This window comes from Oryzias latipes, chromosome 13 (assembly GCF_002234675.1).
Source record: "Oryzias latipes chromosome 13, ASM223467v1".
Classification (NCBI taxonomy): domain Eukaryota; kingdom Metazoa; phylum Chordata; class Actinopteri; order Beloniformes; family Adrianichthyidae; genus Oryzias; species Oryzias latipes.
This window is the reverse complement of record NC_019871.2, coordinates 22,374,871-22,395,481: the sequence shown is the minus strand read 5'-3', so window position 1 is coordinate 22,395,481 and position 20,611 is coordinate 22,374,871. Positions and strand designations below refer to the sequence as shown.

The window sequence follows — 20,611 nt, the reverse complement described above, 5'->3', positions numbered from 1 at the left end:
TGGATCACAAGCTGAAGGAGGTTGGGAATATAGTTTTTTATACAGTAGTAGTTAATGAATATTCTTTCAACTTCCCCAGGATTATTTGTTACTTTATTGGTTTCGGGATCAATGGCTTCATAGATTGTATTTAGCGTTTGTTGTTTTTTCATTTTTTTGGCTAGTAATTTTGTTGATTTAGGCCCTACGTCCTGATAGCTTTGTTTGAAAATAAATCAGCTTTTTTTCTATTTCTTCCTCTAATGTGACGTTGATTTGTTTCTTAATATTTTGTATTTGTTATGTTTCTGTTGTATTTTTATTTATGAGCTGCTGTTCTAGTTCTTTTAATTTTACAGAGTATTCTTCATATTTTTTAATTCTCTTCTTCCACAGCCATGCTGTTTTCGCTATTAGTTTTCCTCTAATTACTGCTTTAAGAGTATCCCATAGCACTGTAGGGTCTACCGCTCCATTGTCATTGTCATCCATAGATCGTTCTATGTCAGTTTTTATGGCCTTTATAATTGCTTCATTATTCCCAACATTCAGTCTCCATGTTGTTTGTTTCTTCTTATTTGAAATATTTATTTTTTCAGGTGCAGAATATTACGGTTAGACACATCTGCACACTCAGTTTTTTTCTTCAACTCTACTAATATCAGATTTAAAAACAAAGACATCATCTATTCATGAATGTACTTTGTGACATGCAGAGTAATGTGTACAATCTTTCTTACGGGGATTTAAGCTTCTCCACACATCGATCAATCCCAATTCTTCCATGGATAATTTAACAAATTTGGCAATAGTCTTTTAGCTGGCATTGTGTTTAATTCATATTACAGTTGATCAAGGATTCAGTTGTAGTGAAGAGGACTCTGGGGTTATTTGACCCTTTCACTCTTTGATCTTTAACTTACGGAAGAAAAAGAAAAAATGTACCCAACTCTTTCTTTATTTAAGTGTTTTTATATGATTTATCTGCACAATTCTTTTTTTAAATGTGATTCTTGATTTTGATGGATTTTGTTCTTCAGTTTAAGTTGGCTCCATTATCATTTTACCTCATTATAACTCATTGTTCCTACCAAAAAGCTAAATTCTTTTTCTCCTATCAATTCCTACAAAATCTTTCTAATTGATTTCTCCTCCCCCTATTTCCCCCCCCAAATGTCCTAAGCTGTTACTTCATAAAATGAAGCTCCTTGAATTGTTGACCCCTGTTTTCAGGTCAACATGCCTTTTTTTCTACTTGCTTCCAGATCTTGTGAAGACTTTTGACAAAGACGTGAAGAACTTTGACACCATTGATTTTTCCTTCAACATGTGTTTTTCAAAGGTTTTTGCCACAATGATGTCACTTGGAGGTTCATACAAGTCCAATGTCATTAAAGCCAAACAGTCTTTATTTTGGCTATAATTCAAGAGGTTTTTGTACGTCTCCTTGGCAAGGTTTTTCACGTTTTCCTTTGTCAACCTGAAATCTGCAGTCCCGCACAAATCCCACAATTTGTTGTACAGCCGGTTGAATAGATGGTCAAAATTAGCTTTTGAGCATTCCACGTAGGCTTTTTCAAACATGAGGGGGATCAGCTCCGTCAAGAACTGATTGATCAACATGTTGCATTTTTCTTGCCTCCCCCTCGACTGTAAAGCCGACTGAATGCCAACTGACCAAAATTGTGTGTCTGCAGCTGTCAGGCCAAACGGTTTCTTATTGAACTCCTCATCACTGAACGTGTCTCTGAAGTCTGTAAAGGAGACCTTCTTTTGTTCTGTTCTATCCGGTACAGTCATCTTTTGTAAATAAAGGGAGTCCGTGTCTGAGCAGTCTTCAACCTCAGTGTAGACTATGGGCTTCTTTGACAGGTGCAGTTTGAAGAGTCTTATCAGTAAGTCCTCAAACATGGTCTTCTCCATGTCAGAGATGCCTACACCAAGGTTAAATTGGAAAATTTGTCTCATGTCCTTGTGGATCCTTTTGTGGAGACCTTTAAAATTTTCCTTATTGATGTGGCGTCGAAGCCTCTTTGCCTCAGGCCACAGTTTTTTAAAGAGGTACTTTTTATAAAAGTCCAAGTTCTCCGGGAAGCAAGACACTTTGGACCTTTTAAACACCCGATGAATTAACTTTCTGATCATTTTGTCAACCAGTTGACAATGACTTCTAGTTAATTGGTGCTTTGTCCTCAGTGATCTGGGTTCAGGTCCTTCATTTATTCCTGACCTGTGACCAGATGATTCTTGCCCTTTCCTCGGACCACCATCCATGATTTCCTGGCTGTTGGTAAACATTAGATCCATCTGAACTGCCATGAATGTACCTCTGGAAACGTAGTTCAATTCTCCAACTCCCAAAATTTTAATCAGGTTTAAATTTGAAATTGCTTCTGTATATGATCTCTGTGTGTCATATAAAATGACATCATATGACCACTTATGTCCTCATTAGTGGTATAATTATATTTCATGTCAAACACAATATTGCATAGTTATGATGTCACAGACGACATACGATGTCACATATGATGTCATGTTATGTCCTCATTAGTGGTATAACCCAGTCGCGTCAAACCTTATATTACATAGTTATGATGTCACAGACGACAGACGACGATGTCACATATGATGTCATGTTATGTCCTCATTAGTGGTATAACCCAGTCGCGTCAAACCTTAAATTACATAGTTATGATGTCACAGATGTTTTGGATGATGATTTTACGCATCACATCCTCCTCCCACCATTCCTGAAAGAAGGTGGGTGACATCATCAGACAGAAGGGGGGGGGGGGGGATCACTTAGTTACAATAGAATAGCTTTATGTTGGGTAAAATGATAATGGAAGACAACTTAAACTGAAGACCAAAATCCATCAAAAACAAGAATCGTATTTAAAAAAAAGGATTGTGCAGAAAAATCATAAAAAACACTAAGATAAAGTAGGAGTTGGGTACATTTTTTTTTCTTTCTCTTCCTTGATGGGGAAAATCAGCAAAACGAATAATGTTTTGAAAAAAAGTTGAGGGTTAAGCACATCGCTTGCAGATTTTATTTATTTTAAAGTGTGACGAGGGACCCAAAACAACAGTTTCTGACAAACGTTTTACAGTTGTGACCCAAAAGTTTGCAGTTTCAGTAAATTGTTGGTGTCTGTTTGTCTGCACACCAGAGACCGACTGATCGAGCAGCTGACCAGGGAGATCCAGGCTCTTAAGGAGGAGCTGGAGTCATTTCGGCTGGAGGCAAGTATGGGAGAAGGAACCTTTTTCAAACCTTCCTCCCAACGGCATCAACAAAGCAGCCTTTTTTGTGGGCCCTTCCACCAGAGCGGACGCCTTTGCCAAGCGCTAAGGGGGCGTGTCAGTGAGCTGGAGGCGGAGCTCGCCGAGCAGAGCCACCTGAGGATGCAAGCGGTTGGAGAGAGCGAGTTCCTGAAAGCAGAGCTGGACGACGTGCGTAGGGTCCGGGAGTACACGGAGAAGGAGCAGAGAAGTCTGACCGAGATTGAGAGTAAGGCTAGTGCTCATATGTTCGTTTTTATTCATTTTATTGACAAAGAGGGTAAAAGTCTTTGGTAAAAACGTAATAATTCAGATCAAACGGACTCAAAGAAAAGCTCCTAAAATGAGTTACAATCTCGTTTTTGTCTGTGTTTACCAGAAAAGGCTCAGGCCAACGAGCAGCGCTACACCAAACTGAAGGAGAAGTACACAGAGCTGGTTCAGAGTCACGCAGACCTGCTGAGGAAGGTCCGAGGAGCTCATCCCACCATTTCACCTTCAGGAGAGCCTTCTGCTCCTCAACATGAGGTCACATCCCCATCACAAGCTTTCTGTGTCCACTCTAGAACGCAGAGGTGACCCGACAGATGACTGTCGCTCGGGCCGCGCAGGATGAAGTGGAGGTGTTGAAGAAGGAGATGCAGGAGAAGGTGAAGGCTGTGCAGGATGTGGCAGACAGGCAGGTGAGGATGGGATGACTCTTTCGCCATGCTGTTGTCTGCCGTGGGGTCTGTGAACGCCATGCTGTCTCGCTCTTAGGAAAGGGAACAGCAACGACAGCTTGAAGACATCCAGAAAGAGCTGGTGTGCACCCGGGAAGAGCTGGATACCTTGAAATCCTCCGTGACCTCATCTCAGCAGGTCTCCTCAGAAATAAATACACTTAATGTAAAGGGAAAAACTAGCTTTGCTGTGTTCTTTGTGTCTTCAGTTCTTAAAAACCTCCCATTATTTTCATGAGGCTCCTTGAGGTGGCCGTATGAGCCTCGAGAGGAACTGCAAGACACCCCTAGTTCTTCTTCTTCCCAGATTAATCTTAGGTTCACCTGTTTTAACAGTGTTCTGTTCCCTGTGCAGTCCAGAGAGGCGCTTAGCTCCCAGATGGCAGCTCTGGAGTCGGAGAAAGCCGAGCTGGTGCAGTCAATGTCGAAGGTGGAGGCAGAGCTGGAGGCCCAGAGACAGGAGCTGCAGCGAGCCCAGAGCTCACTGGCGACTGAGAGAGAGAGTGGGGTGAAAGCCGCAGAGGCCCTCCAGAATCAGCTCAACGAGAAGGTTCGACAGTCTCCAGACCAGAGGAAGGCGCCGTTTAGCAAGGGCCTACGTTGGGCCTGATGGAGAATGTTCATGTCTACAGGAAAGCAGGGAGCAAGCGCTGGAGAGCCAGCTGGTGGCGGCTCGCTGGTCAAGCCTGCGAGGCGCAGTGGAGGAGGCAGAGAAGATCGTTCAGGACTCCCTGTCTCAGATAGACGACCCGGCTCACATCAGCTGCACCAGCTCTGCAGGTGGGAGGCAGAGACTGATCCATTCAAAACTGGAGCAATCTTCGGTGCACACTTTCATATGCTCATCCGTTCTGCAGACTACCTGGCATCCAGGTGTCAAGCCTCTTTGGATTCACTGGACCATTTGAATTCTTCCATAAAGACCTTCATGGATGACAACTCAGGTGAGAAACTAAACATCAAATGCCCAGGACAACCGCAAAAACAAGAGCTATGGCTCATTTCTGCTCTTTTCTCCGCCAGCCGTGTTGGAACTAGTGCGAGCAGTTACACGGAGTGGCCACCTGGTGGGCGAAACCATTGTCCAGGGCAGTGCCACCTCTCACATGGTGCCTGTGGAGAAATCTGATGGTGAGCGTTGCCGTCCTCTGTGGGCCATGCAAGTCTTTCTGTTGAAATCCCACGATGCATTTCTGTCAGTCAGCCAGTAACTTGGAATTTTCTGTTCCCACTCGTTGCTATTTCAGTTGAAAGTCTCTGCACCATTTCCACACAGTTTCCAGAACTCTATTTGAAAAAAACTGCCGCTTTCCCCCCGCTGACTGAACAGAAAAAGAAAAAAAAATCTCCTTGGAGAACGACAGGTCTTCCAGCTAAACAGGTCCACTGCTTTCTCCGCTGTTTTTTCTGGCTGCTGGGGGTTTGATGGGAGAGCCGCCAGGCTTCCACGTGCATCTGGCCTGCAGTAGAACTAGATTTCATGTCAACACTTTGAAGCATTTGCATGTAAACGTCTCTAAATGCCTCTATAAACAAGTCTACATAACCAGCCCAGTCTTTGCCCTTACATGGATAATCGCCCCGCTCCTCCATGGGAACCACAAAATGCTTCCATTCTTTCCCTCATTGCTGAATCTGAGCCAAAACAGGAGAAGCAGAGTCGTTGTTTTGTCCCCTCCCTCTGGATAAATTGAGACGAGTCGCAACATGTCCACATATGTGGCAGACAGACAAAAAAACAATTATGTCAGGCTGCATGGTTTGGGTGGAACTGCTCTTGGTTTGTGAGGCTCGGAGACCTCTGGACAGAGCTTTGATTTGACCCGAGAAACATCTGAAGGCGGAGCGTCCGCCTCCAGGTGGTGCCCAGTCGCTTCTGTGGCAGTCGTTTTTGGATTAGTCACCGCTGCCCTTACGGGGGGATACAGGCTATCTGCGGGCCAAAAAAGGGCAAATCTGTACGGGGCACTTGCAAACTTTGAAGATTGCCTGGTAGCCCGCAGAGTGAAATTGTTCGTGTACTTTTTTTTAACGGGCATGCTGTGGGCCACAGGTTGCAGCAAACAAAATCTAAGGATGACATTTTTGAGATGCAGGGGTGTCATATGGATTTGCTTCCTGCGCAAGGAACCCAAATAAGGAAATTGGAAAATCAGAGTGTAGTTTGTGTAGACAACTTACAGATGTCATACGGGCACTTACATGTCTTTCTCATAATATCATTAAGGGGCCAGTGCACGCACCGTACTAATGACTAGAGTTTGCCGTAAGGACACCATACAACAGCATCACCCATTTGTCATAAGTGAGCATAACTTCCATTATCCTACTGAATACAGTCAGGACCTTAAATATTTGGAGAGAGACACATCCTTATAATTTAGTTTCTGTACATAACCACTGAATTTTAAATAAAACAATTCAGATGCCATTGAAGTGCAGACTTTCAGCTTTTATTTCATGGGTTGAACAAAAATATTGCATAAACACATGAAAAACTAAAGCATTTTTTAAACACAATCCCTTCATTTCACGCCCATGAAATGAAGGGATTGGGTTTAAAAAGTTCACTGTGGTAATGTACAGAAACTAGATTAGAAAGATTATATCTCTGTCTAAATATTTAAGGTCCTGACTGTACATCACAATACACTTACCACACGCATGACGATGGTACGTTCCATTTTTATGACGTCCCTTAAGGTGGCTGCACGGGCCGCAAAGGCGTGACACGCCTACGCGTCCCTTGGTCTGGGTCGCACTGGTGGCAAGGCCATCAGAAGGATATCGCCCCAGTAGCTGCAAAAGGTGACACAAGCTGATGACAATATCTGCAGTTGGAATTTTACGCCCGTAGTACAATCGTGAGCGCCATGTAACCTGTAATGTTTAGAAGGATTAGAAGACGCGATGGGAGAGCAAACTCTGTCCAGAACTAAACCCAACGACTGTGGAAGAGAGGCAATGCAATGGCCGATTGCTTTGAGGCATAAAGCGGGGATTCAAATTTTGTGGACCTGACCTCCACTGGATGAACCGTTCAGGTGTTTTGGTGCATTTTATTTATCCTGCACATCCTCTGTCAGCCCTTTTGGAGACGGTGAAGACGTGCGGCGCAGAAGTTCTGCTCATGCTAGGACAGATGAAGCAGCAGGACCACCTGGCAGCAGCGGACAGCACCAAGCTAAGAGTTGCTCTGGAGGCCATCCTGGCCACAGCAGAGGTCTGTGCTTTTACCCTGAACATGTGCTCACCCCTCCTGCTTCATGATGTTGAGGCCCCCTCTCCTCGTCCATTGTTCCAGAAACTGCGCCCTCGGGGTTTGGAGCTGCAGCAGGGGGAGCTGGGAGATCTTGTAGAGCAGGAAATGGCTGCCACTTCCGCCGCGGTGGAGTCGGCGGCGTCCAGGATAGAGGTGAATAGCCGATCTCCGCCCAATGACGCTCTAAGAGCGTTTATCTCAACTTTGGGTTTGGTATCGGTTTGTTTCAAACAATCAAATGAGAAATTAAACTAAAGACAAACAATTGAAACGTGTACTTCCACATAGATTTAGTAGTTTGAGGATTATTAGTTATACTTACACATACACAAGTAAATAATTCAGTTACTGTTAATCACAAATAGACTTATTAGCACTTATACACACAGTACACAAAGTGAACTTCTACATTCCCACCCCTGTCATGTTTATGTACACCTCACAACGCCTCTGTGTCCCTCTTTCTCTGTGCCCCTTCCTCTGTGCCCCCCCTCTTCTATGTCCCTCTTCCTCTGTGTCCTAACAGGAAATGCTGAACAAATCTCGAGCCGTCGATACAGGAGTCAAGATGGAAGTCAACGAGAGGTAAACTTCAACTCAGAGCTGTTTGAAAGTCCAAATCCAGTTTTTTCCTAATATGGTAAACGGTAAATGGCGTACATACTTGCATAGCGGTTTTCTACCTTCCTCGAAGGCCCAAAGTGCTTTACAGTCAGTCCCATTCACACATTCACGCACTGATGGCGGCTCCGGTGCCGAACACTGGCACCAACCCTCCACCAGAGGCAAGATGGGGTTTACTGTCTTGTCCAAAGACACTTGGACATATAGGCGAGCAAGATGGGGATCGAACCTGCAACTTTGCAATCAGAGGTCAGCCGTCCTATATCATTAAGAAAACATTATTTTTTGGGGTTTTCTTTGCATTTGCTGCAGAGCATTTCATGTTTTTGAAATAAATATAAACTGTGAGCTGTCAGGGCTGCTGACAAACAGTGCACAGCAGCTCTCAAAACATCGAGTGTTGTTCACATCCATCTTTGATAAGCAGCGTGGGAAAATGCAACGTCAAGCACGACACTGTGAGAAGTCCTGCCTCGGAGCACGTCAGCCAAACAGAACCCCTCCTAAAAACCAGGGTTGAACAGAACCGAAGTCGAGCCGTTTGCCCCCGGTGTAATGCTCAGGATTATTGAGTTGATCATGAACAGAAGCAGGAAGAGACTGGAACTGTTTGTGCGGTCGGACGGACGCATACCGAGTGGGAAGAGTTTCAAGTCTCGCACAAACACGAGCAGAAAGGTTCGGGGTCAGGTTCTGCATGATAAAGTCCCGGGTAAATGAAAAGGTTCTGCTGCAGCAACATCAGTACTGAGAATGTAGGTCACTGATGCATCCGTCATGCATGGAACCCCCCCCTGTAGGGGGTGCTGGTTCCTCCGCTATCTTTCATAGCTTTGTAGCTCCACACTAAACAAACTTGCATCAAATAAACCTGCAGAATATTTGCGAGGAAATGACAGGACCACCTTCACTGGGCCTGACTCTTTGCATACTGTTGTTTGGCGCCCCCTGCAGGATTCTGGCCTCCTGCACTGAGCTGATGGAGGCGATTAAAGCTCTTGTTTTGTCCTCCAAAGATCTTCAGAGGGACATTGTGGAGAGTGGCAGGGTGAGCTCATCATTTTCTCCTGTGTTCAGCGTGAGATTAAAGAACATCACACATTTTTGTAGCTAAATCGATGGAAATGTTTTACTAATGGACCAAAAAGAAGTAAAAATGTCACTGAAAGTTGATTTGTTACAAACCCTGCAGTAATGAGATATAATTGTGGCCACCAGGGGGCAGCCTCTATGAAGGAATTTTATGCTAAGAACTCCCGCTGGACAGAGGGTCTGATCTCCGCCTCCAAAGCCGTAGGATGGGGCGCCACAGTCTTGGTGTGAGTATGAGAAAGCAAATAGCGTCCCTTAAAGCTTTCTTTATGAAAACCACATGACTTTTGAAGGAAGTGACAATATTCGAAAATCCCTACAACCGCTTCAAAACCCTCTTTTTGTCCACACGTCAGTGTGTTTAGCGTTGTGTTGTGTTGCAGCGATGCGGCTGACCTGGTGGTGCAGGGCAAAGGGAAGTTTGAGGAGCTGATGGTGTGCTCGCATGAGATAGCCGCCAGCACAGCGCAGCTTGTTGCTGCTTCCAAGGTGAGCCGAGAATGCCCCCATTTCAGACACACAAACATGTCTCACTTTTTCTGGTTACGATTTTATAGTTTCCCCCTCTTTTCTTTTCCAGGTAAAAGCCGACAAGGACAGCACCAACCTGCAGCGCCTGCAGCGAGCGTCCCGGGGCGTCACGCAGGCCACAGCAGTGGTGGTGGCTTCCACCAAGTCTGGGAAGTCCCAGATAGAGGATACAGGTGAGCACCCCAGGTCCACTGAAGGATGCTTTTTAATGTTTATGTTACTTTAGATTCATGTATTTGTAATTTGCAAATGTTCCAAATGAAGAAAAACAGTAAAAATATGGTGATTTTAAAAAAAGATCCTCGCAAAAGTATTTATTTTTCTTTTTTTGTGGTAGAAACGATGGATTTTTCCAGCATGACTCTTACCCAGATCAAACGACAAGAGATGGACGCTCAGGTAAGCAGCAGAAAATGACGGGTGATAAGAACCCACAGCTCTGCCTTCAGTTCAGGACTCTTTGCTTCCATGATTTTTCTCACATCTTGTGATCTTGAATTCCAAAGTTGGCTCGATTTTCTTAACTTTCAGTTCCAGGATTTAAACCAGACCATCGAGTTTTGTTTTAGGTCATTTCATCAACAACAGAATTGAAATAGTTGGAGCTGTTGGGCTTTTGCGAAACTAAAAATTTAGAATGAATTCATGCAAAAGCTAAAGGTTGTTGTATTTTCTTTAGACGCGTCCATGAAACCTCTGTCTCAAAATAAAAAAATAAATGATTGGTTTAGACTCTGTAGTGACTCAGTTTTCTGCTTTATTGAGCTAAAATCAGACATTGATGCTCTGGACCAGTCATTTCTTTATATGTATGTATGTTGGACCCTGAACAGTCTGAGGTTTATTGATGAGGTTTACCCCGCTCAACCCAACCATGTCCTGAAAAATAAGCATTTGGTGTCTCCAATTATGCATAAATGTAAGTTCTAATAAAATTAAGATAAGAAAAGAAAGCAACAAACTTTCAGAAATATAAAAAATATAAAAGATTTGTGCAAACCAGACTGTGAAGGAGCTGAGTTTTGGTTTAACCCCTTCATGGCGTATGTCACTAATTCACAACAACATTCAATCCAGAACTCCACTTAATTTAGCATCACCCTAAAGAAAAAAACAGAAGAACAATTCATGTGTATATCAGATCTTCTGCACTATAAGTAGCAGCAGCCAAGAAATGTATAATAAATAAGCAAAAGTCACATACCAGTCGCACTTTTGGGAGAAATCTATTTAACAAAATGCAGGATCAACAAAGAACATTTCATCTTGAAAGGCAAATGATGATAATGGTACAGATAACAAAAATAGACTGACTATCTGCACCGTATGTGCACCGTAACACATTAATGCTTATTTAGCTTCATGAAACAGGAGGAATGTAGCAAATTAGTGCAACATATGAACAATTATTCACATACCCGTGTGATTGTTTGGGAAAGAACACACCAACAATTATATATCTGTGAACACACAGTCAGGGGTGCAACTTATACTCAACTGCAGCTTACATGTTGTTCACTTTTCGGCATTCCCCCCCCCCGAAGATTTTTACGCAGGATGAGACCACCGTGGATTTCATCTGGGCTGGGGACCGGCACAGGGGACCCAGACTCGGCCCGCCTTATAAATGGCGTTTAGGTAGAAAAGCCCTATGCTCCTATTTCTACCTTCCTCATGAGAAAAAAAGCGCTTAACAGTCACAGTCCCATTCACACACTGATGGCTGCCAAACACTGGCACCAACCGGAGGCAAGGACACTTTGACATATGGGCGTGCAAGGCGGGAATCGAACCTACAATCCTCTGATCTACCACTTCACCACGGCTGCCCCTCAGGCAGTAAGACACAAGTGTCTTGCGTTAGGGGGAATTGATATTTCCCATGTGACAGTCCTGCGTTTAACCAACTGAGCTGTCTAGGCGCTGGTGTGTTATATGTGATTTTTTTAAACCACATATAAAATCCAAAAATTAAAATTAGGCCGATATTTTTGTCATTTTCCCACCAGAGGGCGCTGTATGTGTTTGTACCAGTACATCGATGCAGGAGAAGAAGCACCGCTCAGTCTTACTTGGGCTTGGTGGAGTTGTTCAGGAGGTTTGGGCTTTTCTCCCAAAAGTGCGACTTACATCAGTTTGTTTTTTTCTTCTTGAGCTCGTTTGGCTGCTGTCACTTATACTCTGGAGCAACTTGTTGTGTGAGAAGTACGTTACTACCCCTTGTATTTGTTCTGTTTTTGCAAAATCGACAAACGCAGTTAGCCGCAGGTAGAAGTCACTCAGCGGTCTTGATGTTAACTGGAAATCTGTCACACAGCTCCATGCTAGAGCCCAGAGGAAAAGTCTCCTTTCTGAAACCTGCCCCCAGTGGTCATTTAAGGAACTACTACATTTAGTGGTTCCTGGTTTGCTTGGGAATAGAACAGTCAAAATGCCTTTTAAAACAAAGGCAACACAAATATATTCCATTATCAGAAAAGTCTGCTCCCATTCATTGTTTGGTGGAAATCTGCTTCCTAAAGTTTGTGGGTAACAGCCTGCGTTTGCTCTGGGCAGGTTCTGGTTCTGGAGTTGGAGACGCGTCTGCAGAAGGAGCGTGAGCGTCTCGGCGAGTTGAGGAAGAAGCATTACGAGTTGGCGGGGGTCGCAGAGGGCTGGGGCGGAGACGACGAGGGTGCGGATGCAGGCGGTGCAATCCTCTTACCCCACAGTTCTGCAGCAGAAATGGTGGCAATGTCTTCTTCTTCTTCTTCTCCTCAGGTACAGGCTGAGACCCCTCAACGCCGTCGTCCCACCTCCCTCCACCACCGGAACCGGCTTCTGTCCGCCTTGAACTATTGATGGACGCACTATCTGTCTTTCTCCTCCTTTTGTTTGACCCTTTGTTTTCTAAGCCAAATGAAAAGGTGCTCTTTTTTAAAAAAAAATCTGCTTGTCCACACGAGAAAGACGGATGTGAAGTTCAGATGAAAGCTACAACCCATCTTCACTGGCTCACACCCCTCCAGGAAGAAAAAACGGGCCGCTTTGGTCTTGGTCTCAGCAGCACCGTCAAAAGCCTCCTCCCAGGATGCAGCTGAGACTGCTGCCCCTCCATGTCTCTGTGGAAGCCGAAGGTTTGGTTCCTCGGCTGACGTTTCTTCCTGTTCTCCTCTCACTGTGAGCGACCACCTCATGGAGTCCACGCCGCTTTACAGGCGGGGCTCCCTGCCTTTCACGTCCTCATCGTTGTAATGACCGGGACTGTTAACCAATCCATTTGTTCCTGAACTTCAACAGGCGGACTCTCCTCAGCTCCCTCCACACAGAGAACACTAATCATTTTTTAGAACTTCCCCTTTCTAAAGGTTTAATGATGAAGCGGAGCATCTTTTAATTTAAATGTTTTACGTTCTGCCGCCTTACTTTTCAGTACAAGTTGAAGTCTCACCTGCTTCCAGGGTCTTTAAAAAGGAGCACAAAAAGCAAACGTGCCCCAATTTTTAATAAAAATTTTTAGATCATATTTGACTGAGACTTAAAGAAAAAAAAGAAGTTTTCTCTGCACAAAAAAAAAGGTTGAGCTGTTTTGGTTTTTCACGGACTCTGACGTGTTTCTAGACCAAGTAGCTGTGTGTTCAACTCCAAGCCTTCTTTTGGTTTCTTATCATCTCAAAGTGAGGACACGACCCCCTTCCCCGCCCCAATGGGGAAGCCCACGGCTCCTCTCTACCTGTAGCGGGGAGGGGGCGGGGTTTAAACCGGAGCTGGAAACCCGCCGCAGTCCGGCGTTGTCTTTTCTGTCTCACATCACATTTCTGCTGCTCGAGTATTATCTACAGTTATTTGTTTTTTGTATTCAACGAAGATTTCTGCTGTTTTGGTGTCGACGGTTAACTCATTTCATCAGAAAGTTTTATATAAGAGAAAAGCTACTGGGAGTGGAGTTTCAAGTGTCTTTGAGTGAGGAAATGGACAAAGTTTGGTTTTATTTCTGCCTCTTTATTAACCTCTTTGTCTGTGTAGTGGTGTCAGCGCAGCCAGCCTTCCAAACTGCCTCACACTGTAGTCAAATGAATTACTCACATAGCCACATTGAACCATGTCTATGAATGATGTTCTACTAAAACCATGTCGGTGGGTTTGTTGGTTGTTTTTCCAGTTTTTTGAAATAAATATTTCCGCTCATTAATGCAGAATAAAGTTGTTTGTGTGCTGGTTGGTGATGGAGGAAAGGGGACAGCTTTAGGAACCTTCTTCTGTTTTCTCCTCAAGGACCAAGTAAAGACCTGAGCGGTGTTGAACGTCCCTGAGACATTAGCCGCCTCCGCTCTCGGCGCCACCTTTTGACCTGCCCTCACTGGTTGATTGACAGCTCACTTTTTGGTCAGAGCTGCACCTGACAAATTCATTAAAAAAAAAAACTTTTTTTTTTCAAAACCCTTTGGGTTTATCTCCATGGCAACCATTTTATTTTTTGGTCGCCTGGTGGTGCAGAACAGGTCTATGTAATTTTTAAAACAATTGGCAAAAGTGACGTTTTTAATTTTTCCTTGGCAACTGATGTTTTTTGCTGTCATACACTACGCCCAAAGTTCCTTGTCACCTGGTACCATATGTTTGCAAATTTTAGTGAGTTTTTGAAGTGTGGCAGGGATAACATTTTTGCTCAAATGCACAGTAAGAAAGAAAAATTGCAAAGACAATCTAGTCCTTGTGTGTGTATTTTTCTGTTGTGGGACAGAAAAGTCGTAGTTTTTTATTACTTTTATGACATATGAAAAAGAGTCCTTACGTATAACAAAGTTTTAAACGACTTTTCACTCTTATTACCCACAATTCTCTGTTTTTAATGAAACATGGGTGAAGGTTTTGGAAAACGTTCATGAACTTGTGGACAGTTTCCTCTTTCAGAGCATCTGAAATCATCACTTTTTAATGTAAATAGTCAGGAGAATTGTGGGTATAACAAACAAAAAAAACCTGAGGGTTATAATAATAATCATTTATCTGGAATCGGGGGTTCATAGGTTGAGTGGGTGACGTGGAATTTAAATTTCGTCTCACAGTGAACAAATCCATCATAGGTAAAGGTTTTATTCTTATCACCTCATGCTTAAAAAGGTGGGGAAAAAGAAAAGAGGCTCACATCAGATTTGACTTTCCTGTCTGTATTTTAACCCTGGAGAACCATAGAGTCAAATTTGGCCGCTGTTTGTTTTTGTATTTTACTTAGTTCTATTCTATTCTGTCATACTGTATTCTATTCTACTCTGTTCTTTATGTTTCTACTCTATTCTCTGTTCTGCTCTACTTTGTTTAACTCTATTCCACAGTTTTCTATTCTTTCATTCTATTCTACCCTATTATTTTTTTATTCTTTTCTGTTATTTTCTATTCTTAGTTCTATTCTCTTCTACTCTCTTTGATTCTATTAGGAAAATCCATTTATAGCTGAATTGTTTAACACTTTGTTTGTTTTTGTGATCACCTGCAGCTGAAGCTTCACCTTTTCTTTTTCTTTCTAAATTATTACTTCTTCTTAAACAACACATACATGAGGCGATAGTTGGGGCAGAGCAGGATTTATGAGTAAATGGATCAGTGTAATCTCCACCCACGTTTCTGAGATTACCGAAATCTCTAATCTGGGCAACAGTGTGTTTAGAAACGACTTCGGAGTCTTGTTTCCTCTCATCTTCAGGATACCAGAGTTCCACGCTTTGGAGGAAAACGCTCCTGGTGGAAGAAACTAGATTTTATCTTTTGTAGTTTGATCTTCTGTGGTCTGATGGGGAATTCTGTGCAGTGATTTAATCCCGGCAAGCTCTGGTTTGCTCCTGTGCAGTTTTATGTCACTGTCAGCAAAGTTTTGGATCGCAGGATATTGGTCCAGAGACAAAATTTGGTTAATTTTCCTTCTGATAAATTCTGGAAAGCAGTAAGAACCTTTCCAGCCCGATGGATGAAGGAAAACACCCACTTCAGAGAGGAAACACTTTTATTAGACATGAACCTGAATTTAACAATGTTATTGGAGGCACAGATCAGTTTGGACTCCATTTAGACAATAAAAATGCCATTCATTTAAATTCCTTTTAAAAATTTATTTATCTTTTTGCGATAGTGTGAAAAACTCTAAAAAGAGTAAACTTTTTTTCCATTTTTGGAAGGGATTTAAAACTGTTAATGTTTATTCCACTTGAAAAGTAAAATGGAAATCTGAGCCACAATTTTAATCTGTTTTTGCTTCATTATTATTATTAATTTAGTCATGTCAGCTTCAAACTGGGAAAGAAGGGGATGTGATTTTTTTTTTTTTAATAGCATCTTCAGAAATCGGCCTGATTTGACATAAAGGAAAAATGGCTGCAGACCATTATGGAGAATCTGTTTTCTAAAGCGTTTCATTATTCATTTTTCATGAAAGTTGGAACAAAAAGTCCCCCCATCCAGTCCTGAGCCTGCGTCTGCTGCTCTGCTTAGATGTTTTTCCTGATGCTGCTGTGCTGTCACATGGTTCCTGTGGTGGGTGTGGCCTGTGAGAAAGACAGTCTGACGAATTTATAGCCTCTGCAGTCCAAAGCCGAGCTGAGATCCAGCCGGTCTCCTGGCGGCAGCAGCAGACTTCCCTTAAATGCTTTCCAGTTTCAAAGATGGCTAGAAGCAAAGAACCCCAAAATGAATCGCTCAAACGCCTTAAGTACATTTTCAGTCAGAGAACAGAAACTTTAATAAATTGCCTTTTTTTTCTTTATTCCTGGGAGGAAAGACAAATATTTATCCACCCTCATGGACACAGATTCAGGATCTCCAGGTGTTGACTGTCTTTGCTGTGGGATTTATGGCTGCAGCTTCATATTTATTTTGTCCTTTAGTTCAATAAATCAGACCCAAACAAACAAAGTGATTCTGAAAATAGGGTTTCTGCCTGTGATGTGGAGGGACAGTGTTGTTTTTGAGGCCTTAGCAGTCCTGCTGAACCTCCAAAGCCTCCACAACTCCCATCCAGCCCTGATCAGACCTCACAGCAGTCTGATTCATCCTCTCTCCAAGTCTGTAATCAGTCTGTGGTCTAAGAAACAGCAGGATTTGTTGGAGGATGCTCTGAGCTGGATGCAGAATGGAGTGTTTTACATCCCACTCTTTAGGTTTTTTTAAGCACAGAGCCAAGACGCACAGAGATCATTCCACAAACAAATGAAATGTGTTTTCATGAAAGCAGTCTGTTGTCTGTCTCATTAGGACACGTGTCTGATCGAACCCCCACTTTCCAAAAGTCCACTCACTGCTATTCATTGGGACCAGAAGTAAACCATTTTCTACGGGTGACGTCACACGTCCAGTTTTCATACGGCCGAAGATTTTGGCACAAAGAAACGTTAGAAACCAATCGTGTTTATTTCAAATGTATAAAAATGTTGCTTTTTTCCACTCAAATGATTAAAAACACATGATCATCATGGCTTGCAGAAGCACAGTGAAGCTCAGGCTGTGAGGACACCTGAGCGGGCCGGCTCAGAGCCCCGTGGTTCTGCATGAAAGCCCCCACTGTTCGGGTTCTCCTCCTCTGACCGGCCGGCCTCTGAACAGCGTCCAGCCTGGCTCAAGCTCCTTGAAAGCATTGTTTTGTGCCGCCCGCGCTCAGTGTGCTCCAGCACGAGCCTGACACAGATACGAGGTCACAGCTGAGGAACAAAGCCCCTCCTTCTATTCCATGCCTTTCAGCCCTGAAAAACAGAAACCGGACGGCTTCATTGCCCCCATTGATTAGCTCAGCCTGTTATTGATCAGACTTCAGCTGACCCCTTTGGTCTGGAGGGTCATTGTTTTGTTTATCGCTGCTCTAATGTCCAATCATTTTGTGCAGCTGACAAAAGTAAATGGAAGTAATGAATCAGAGTCAGAGGCATCATAAGAGGTGCTTTTATTCAGAGTTTTCCCTCTTCAGAGCTTCAAATGCGTGAGTGTGAATGTCTGGTAAACTCTGCCTGATGGATGAGCCCTCTGTGAGCCATCAGAGCCTTTATGCTCCTTTATGTGAAAGTCATGAAAAAACATCTGCAGCTGCAGCTTCTTTTCCTTTCACTTCTGTTTCTTGAAGGTTCATGTAGGAAAATACAGAAGAGATTAAAGGAGATTTAGGATATTTCCGATTAAAATTAAATCGGATCAAAACATATTCCTTTTTTGTGGTTTGTGTTGTCTCCCTAATGAATACATGTATTTTCCTTTTTGTTTTTACTGAAATAATCTGAATTCAAAATGCTGTTTTGATTCAAACAATTGGACTTCAATCATTAATTGACTCCACATTACAAGTTAAAGTATCAATTAAATTAAAGCATCAATAGACAAATGCCTCTTTGATTCGGCCCTCCAGCAGTCCTGGACTCCAAAGACCAGATTGTTTTCACAATTCGTCTTTCTTACTGCCCCTTTGAGCAAAAATTTTAATCCCACCGCGTACGCAAAAACTCACCAAAATTAACACATAGCTAGTTCCTGGTGAAAATCAATTTTGGGCAAAAATAAATAAAAGATGACATCATAGCAGGATCCATCCCCTCCCCTAACTCCTCGAACATTACGGAGCTCCTTGAGAAAAAAATGTTGGTTTTAACAGTATGTTGATCTTAAACGGCGTTAGAGTGGCGAGCTTGCAAAAGTGGCGTTTCCCTGTTCCTCCCATGTCTTTTCTACCGGTACGTTGTGAACATTTAACACATGAATCATTGGCTCAAGCTGAAATAAATGATATGACATCTGATATTGAATGTTAGCAATGTGGACTTGGTGAACAAAAAAACCTCTGTGTCGAGGAAATCCAAAAATCAACTGACCAAAAAAAAAAAGATAAAACTAACAGAAAAGCTGCCATTTAGAAAAAAAGTGTTTTTTTTTTTTTTTAGAAATTTGGCTCATGCAGCTTTGACCAGAGTGGGAAAGAGGGGAAGAATAGGGTGCCGTCGCTCAGCCAGTGGGGATGGGTAGCATAAGCTGCTCACTGCTTTAATCTCTACTTTACTATTTTATCAAAATATTTTTTTTAAACTAAAAGAATTGTATTTCCTATCCAACATACAAGACAACTTAGGTGAGGTTCAGTCCTGACTAATAATTTGAGTTGACACATTTGAAAATAAAAGTTATTTTACTTGATTAAACTTGCAGAACTAGATAAATGCAGTGAAAATGTTGAAAAAAAGGGGATGACATTTGATTTTGATGCCAAAAGGTGCAATGTTAAATTATTTATAGGAATTTTATAGTAAAATGTGAATGTAATCCTTAGAGGGGGGAAATTAAATTAAATGTGCATTACTGTGTCCCTGGAAAAGATGTTTATTTTTTATTTTGCACTCACAAACATGGATGTGCATCCCTACAAACTGACTGTTAGAGGGGATGTGTGGAAACTGGCTGCTCTCCTGTTTTGCAATCATCAGACATGTAGGACCTCCAGACTATCAGCCGCTGCCCTACTTCTGCAGCGCAGAGGCGGATCTGCAGACAGACATAAACACTGTGAGGCAGGCGGGTCCGCCTGAGAGCCAGAGGAGGGGAAGCCACGGCGGTACCAGGCGGCGCAGGACACCTGCACCCGCTCTGCTTTAGGAGGCAGAGGATGGGGTTGCTAGGAGACCTGGTCCAATGCAAACACAGCACCATCTGCTGCCGTGAGATCCGGTTAGATTCGGGGGAGACATCGGCCAAGGGTGGGTTAGACAGAGGAAAGAGGAAAGAGGGGAGGACAGGAAGGCTGATAATGACCGACGGAAAGAGATTAGACAAAGAAGATATGCGTGTGTGAGGAAATGAGTAAAGGCAGAAGAGGTGGGGAGGAAAGGTGCTGACTAACAGGTGCCACTCTCAAATGTCCGCCCCCGACGTTTACACAAAAAAAAAAAAACATTTAAAAACTGATGTCAGGAGCAAAGGTTAGAATAATGACACGCTGTTGCTTTTTCTGGCCTCCTAGAAGTAAGTGATGATGCTCCTGTTGCCATGGGGACAGTAAAACGTCTCCTCCAGACAGCTCTCAGTTTTCAGTCACAGCAGGCTCTGTACCCACTCACTTTGCCAGTTTGCTCAGATATTATCCGATGACTCATTTCTCCCAGCATGCCCCTCACTGGTCAAGGGTTTTAACCCTTGTGCCATCCTATGACCCCACCCTTACATTGACGTGTTATTCCTACCATGACAAATGTGGAAGGATTTCATGTAATCCATGGACAACAGTGAGGTTCACAAATCATTGAAGAAAAAAGATTCAGCGCATTGTCTAGTGGGTCTAGATGACCCAACTCCCAATGTTAAAGTGCCTAGGATGGCACAAGGGTTACTCGGGCAACTAATGTCTGCAAATGGTGATCCGCTCAGAAAAATAGCTAATTTCACCTGCTGGTTCAAGTAAGTGATTTTGTGGACTCTTTGAACCTGTTTGTGTGATAACATCACACCGTCACCATCAATGCATGGGGCCAAAAATCTTTTGTGGGGCTCAAAAATGATGTTCCTAAATTCCCTAGCAAACCCAAAACACACATGTCGAGGATATCCAAAGGAAGTTTAAAAAATTATTATTATGGGCTGGCAACAGGACCTACACCTTAGCATGTGCAAAATGTTCACACTTTTTTCACACATTTCACACAAGATTTCACACAGACTACCAGGTTATGTCCACCACCACCACTGAAGTTCCATTGACCTTCGACCCCAGGAAAAGGCCACCGTCTTGACTTCTCCCCCGTAAAAAAAGACCTTCAGTACCCTCCATTAATTTAAACTCACTCATTCATCTTCTACACCCGTTTTGTCCCTTTCGGGGTCAAGGGGCTGCCGGAGCCTATCCCGGCCACTCGTGGGTGAAGGCAGGGGGCATCCTGGGTAGTGAGGGCGGGGATGGGTTGCACTTGCATTCAATGCCCCTTGCGGCTTGAATCATCAAATATATTTATTTATTTAACCTATGTAAAGCATTTGATAGGAAAATTGGTAAAGTGTTCTACATGCTCTATAAATAAAGTTGAATTTGAATAACTTCCAGTCAACCTCCACCCCCGTTTCCCAGGTGTCAGGCAGGTTTAGCCACCGCTACGTTTTCTAGTGAAACAAACACGGCGCG

The 20,611-nt window shown here is 43.2% G+C and overlaps 1 protein-coding gene across 3 annotated transcripts in view; it reads left to right on the top strand.

Moving 5' to 3' along the window:
• Positions 1–13,676, top strand: part of hip1 (huntingtin interacting protein 1) — a 62,376-nt gene extending 48,700 nt beyond the window's left edge. For all 3 annotated transcript variants that reach the window (XM_023961288.1, XM_023961290.1, XM_023961289.1), the window contains exons 13-31: positions 3,156–3,228; positions 3,313–3,496; positions 3,647–3,735; positions 3,834–3,950; positions 4,027–4,128; positions 4,345–4,539; positions 4,622–4,769; positions 4,847–4,933; positions 5,013–5,120; positions 7,076–7,212; positions 7,294–7,404; positions 7,778–7,836; positions 8,830–8,923; positions 9,094–9,194; positions 9,351–9,456; positions 9,548–9,671; positions 9,836–9,897; positions 12,055–12,172; positions 12,259–13,676. In XM_023961288.1, coding sequence (XP_023817056.1) covers positions 3,156–3,228; positions 3,313–3,496; positions 3,647–3,735; positions 3,834–3,950; positions 4,027–4,128; positions 4,345–4,539; positions 4,622–4,769; positions 4,847–4,933; positions 5,013–5,120; positions 7,076–7,212; positions 7,294–7,404; positions 7,778–7,836; positions 8,830–8,923; positions 9,094–9,194; positions 9,351–9,456; positions 9,548–9,671; positions 9,836–9,897; positions 12,055–12,172; positions 12,259–12,269 — 2,026 coding nt within the window. In that variant the 3' untranslated portion in view covers positions 12,270–13,676. The remainder of the gene's footprint in view (positions 1–3,155; positions 3,229–3,312; positions 3,497–3,646; positions 3,736–3,833; positions 3,951–4,026; positions 4,129–4,344; positions 4,540–4,621; positions 4,770–4,846; positions 4,934–5,012; positions 5,121–7,075; positions 7,213–7,293; positions 7,405–7,777; positions 7,837–8,829; positions 8,924–9,093; positions 9,195–9,350; positions 9,457–9,547; positions 9,672–9,835; positions 9,898–12,054; positions 12,173–12,258) is intronic.
• The last annotated feature ends 6,935 nt before the right edge of the window (positions 13,677–20,611 follow it).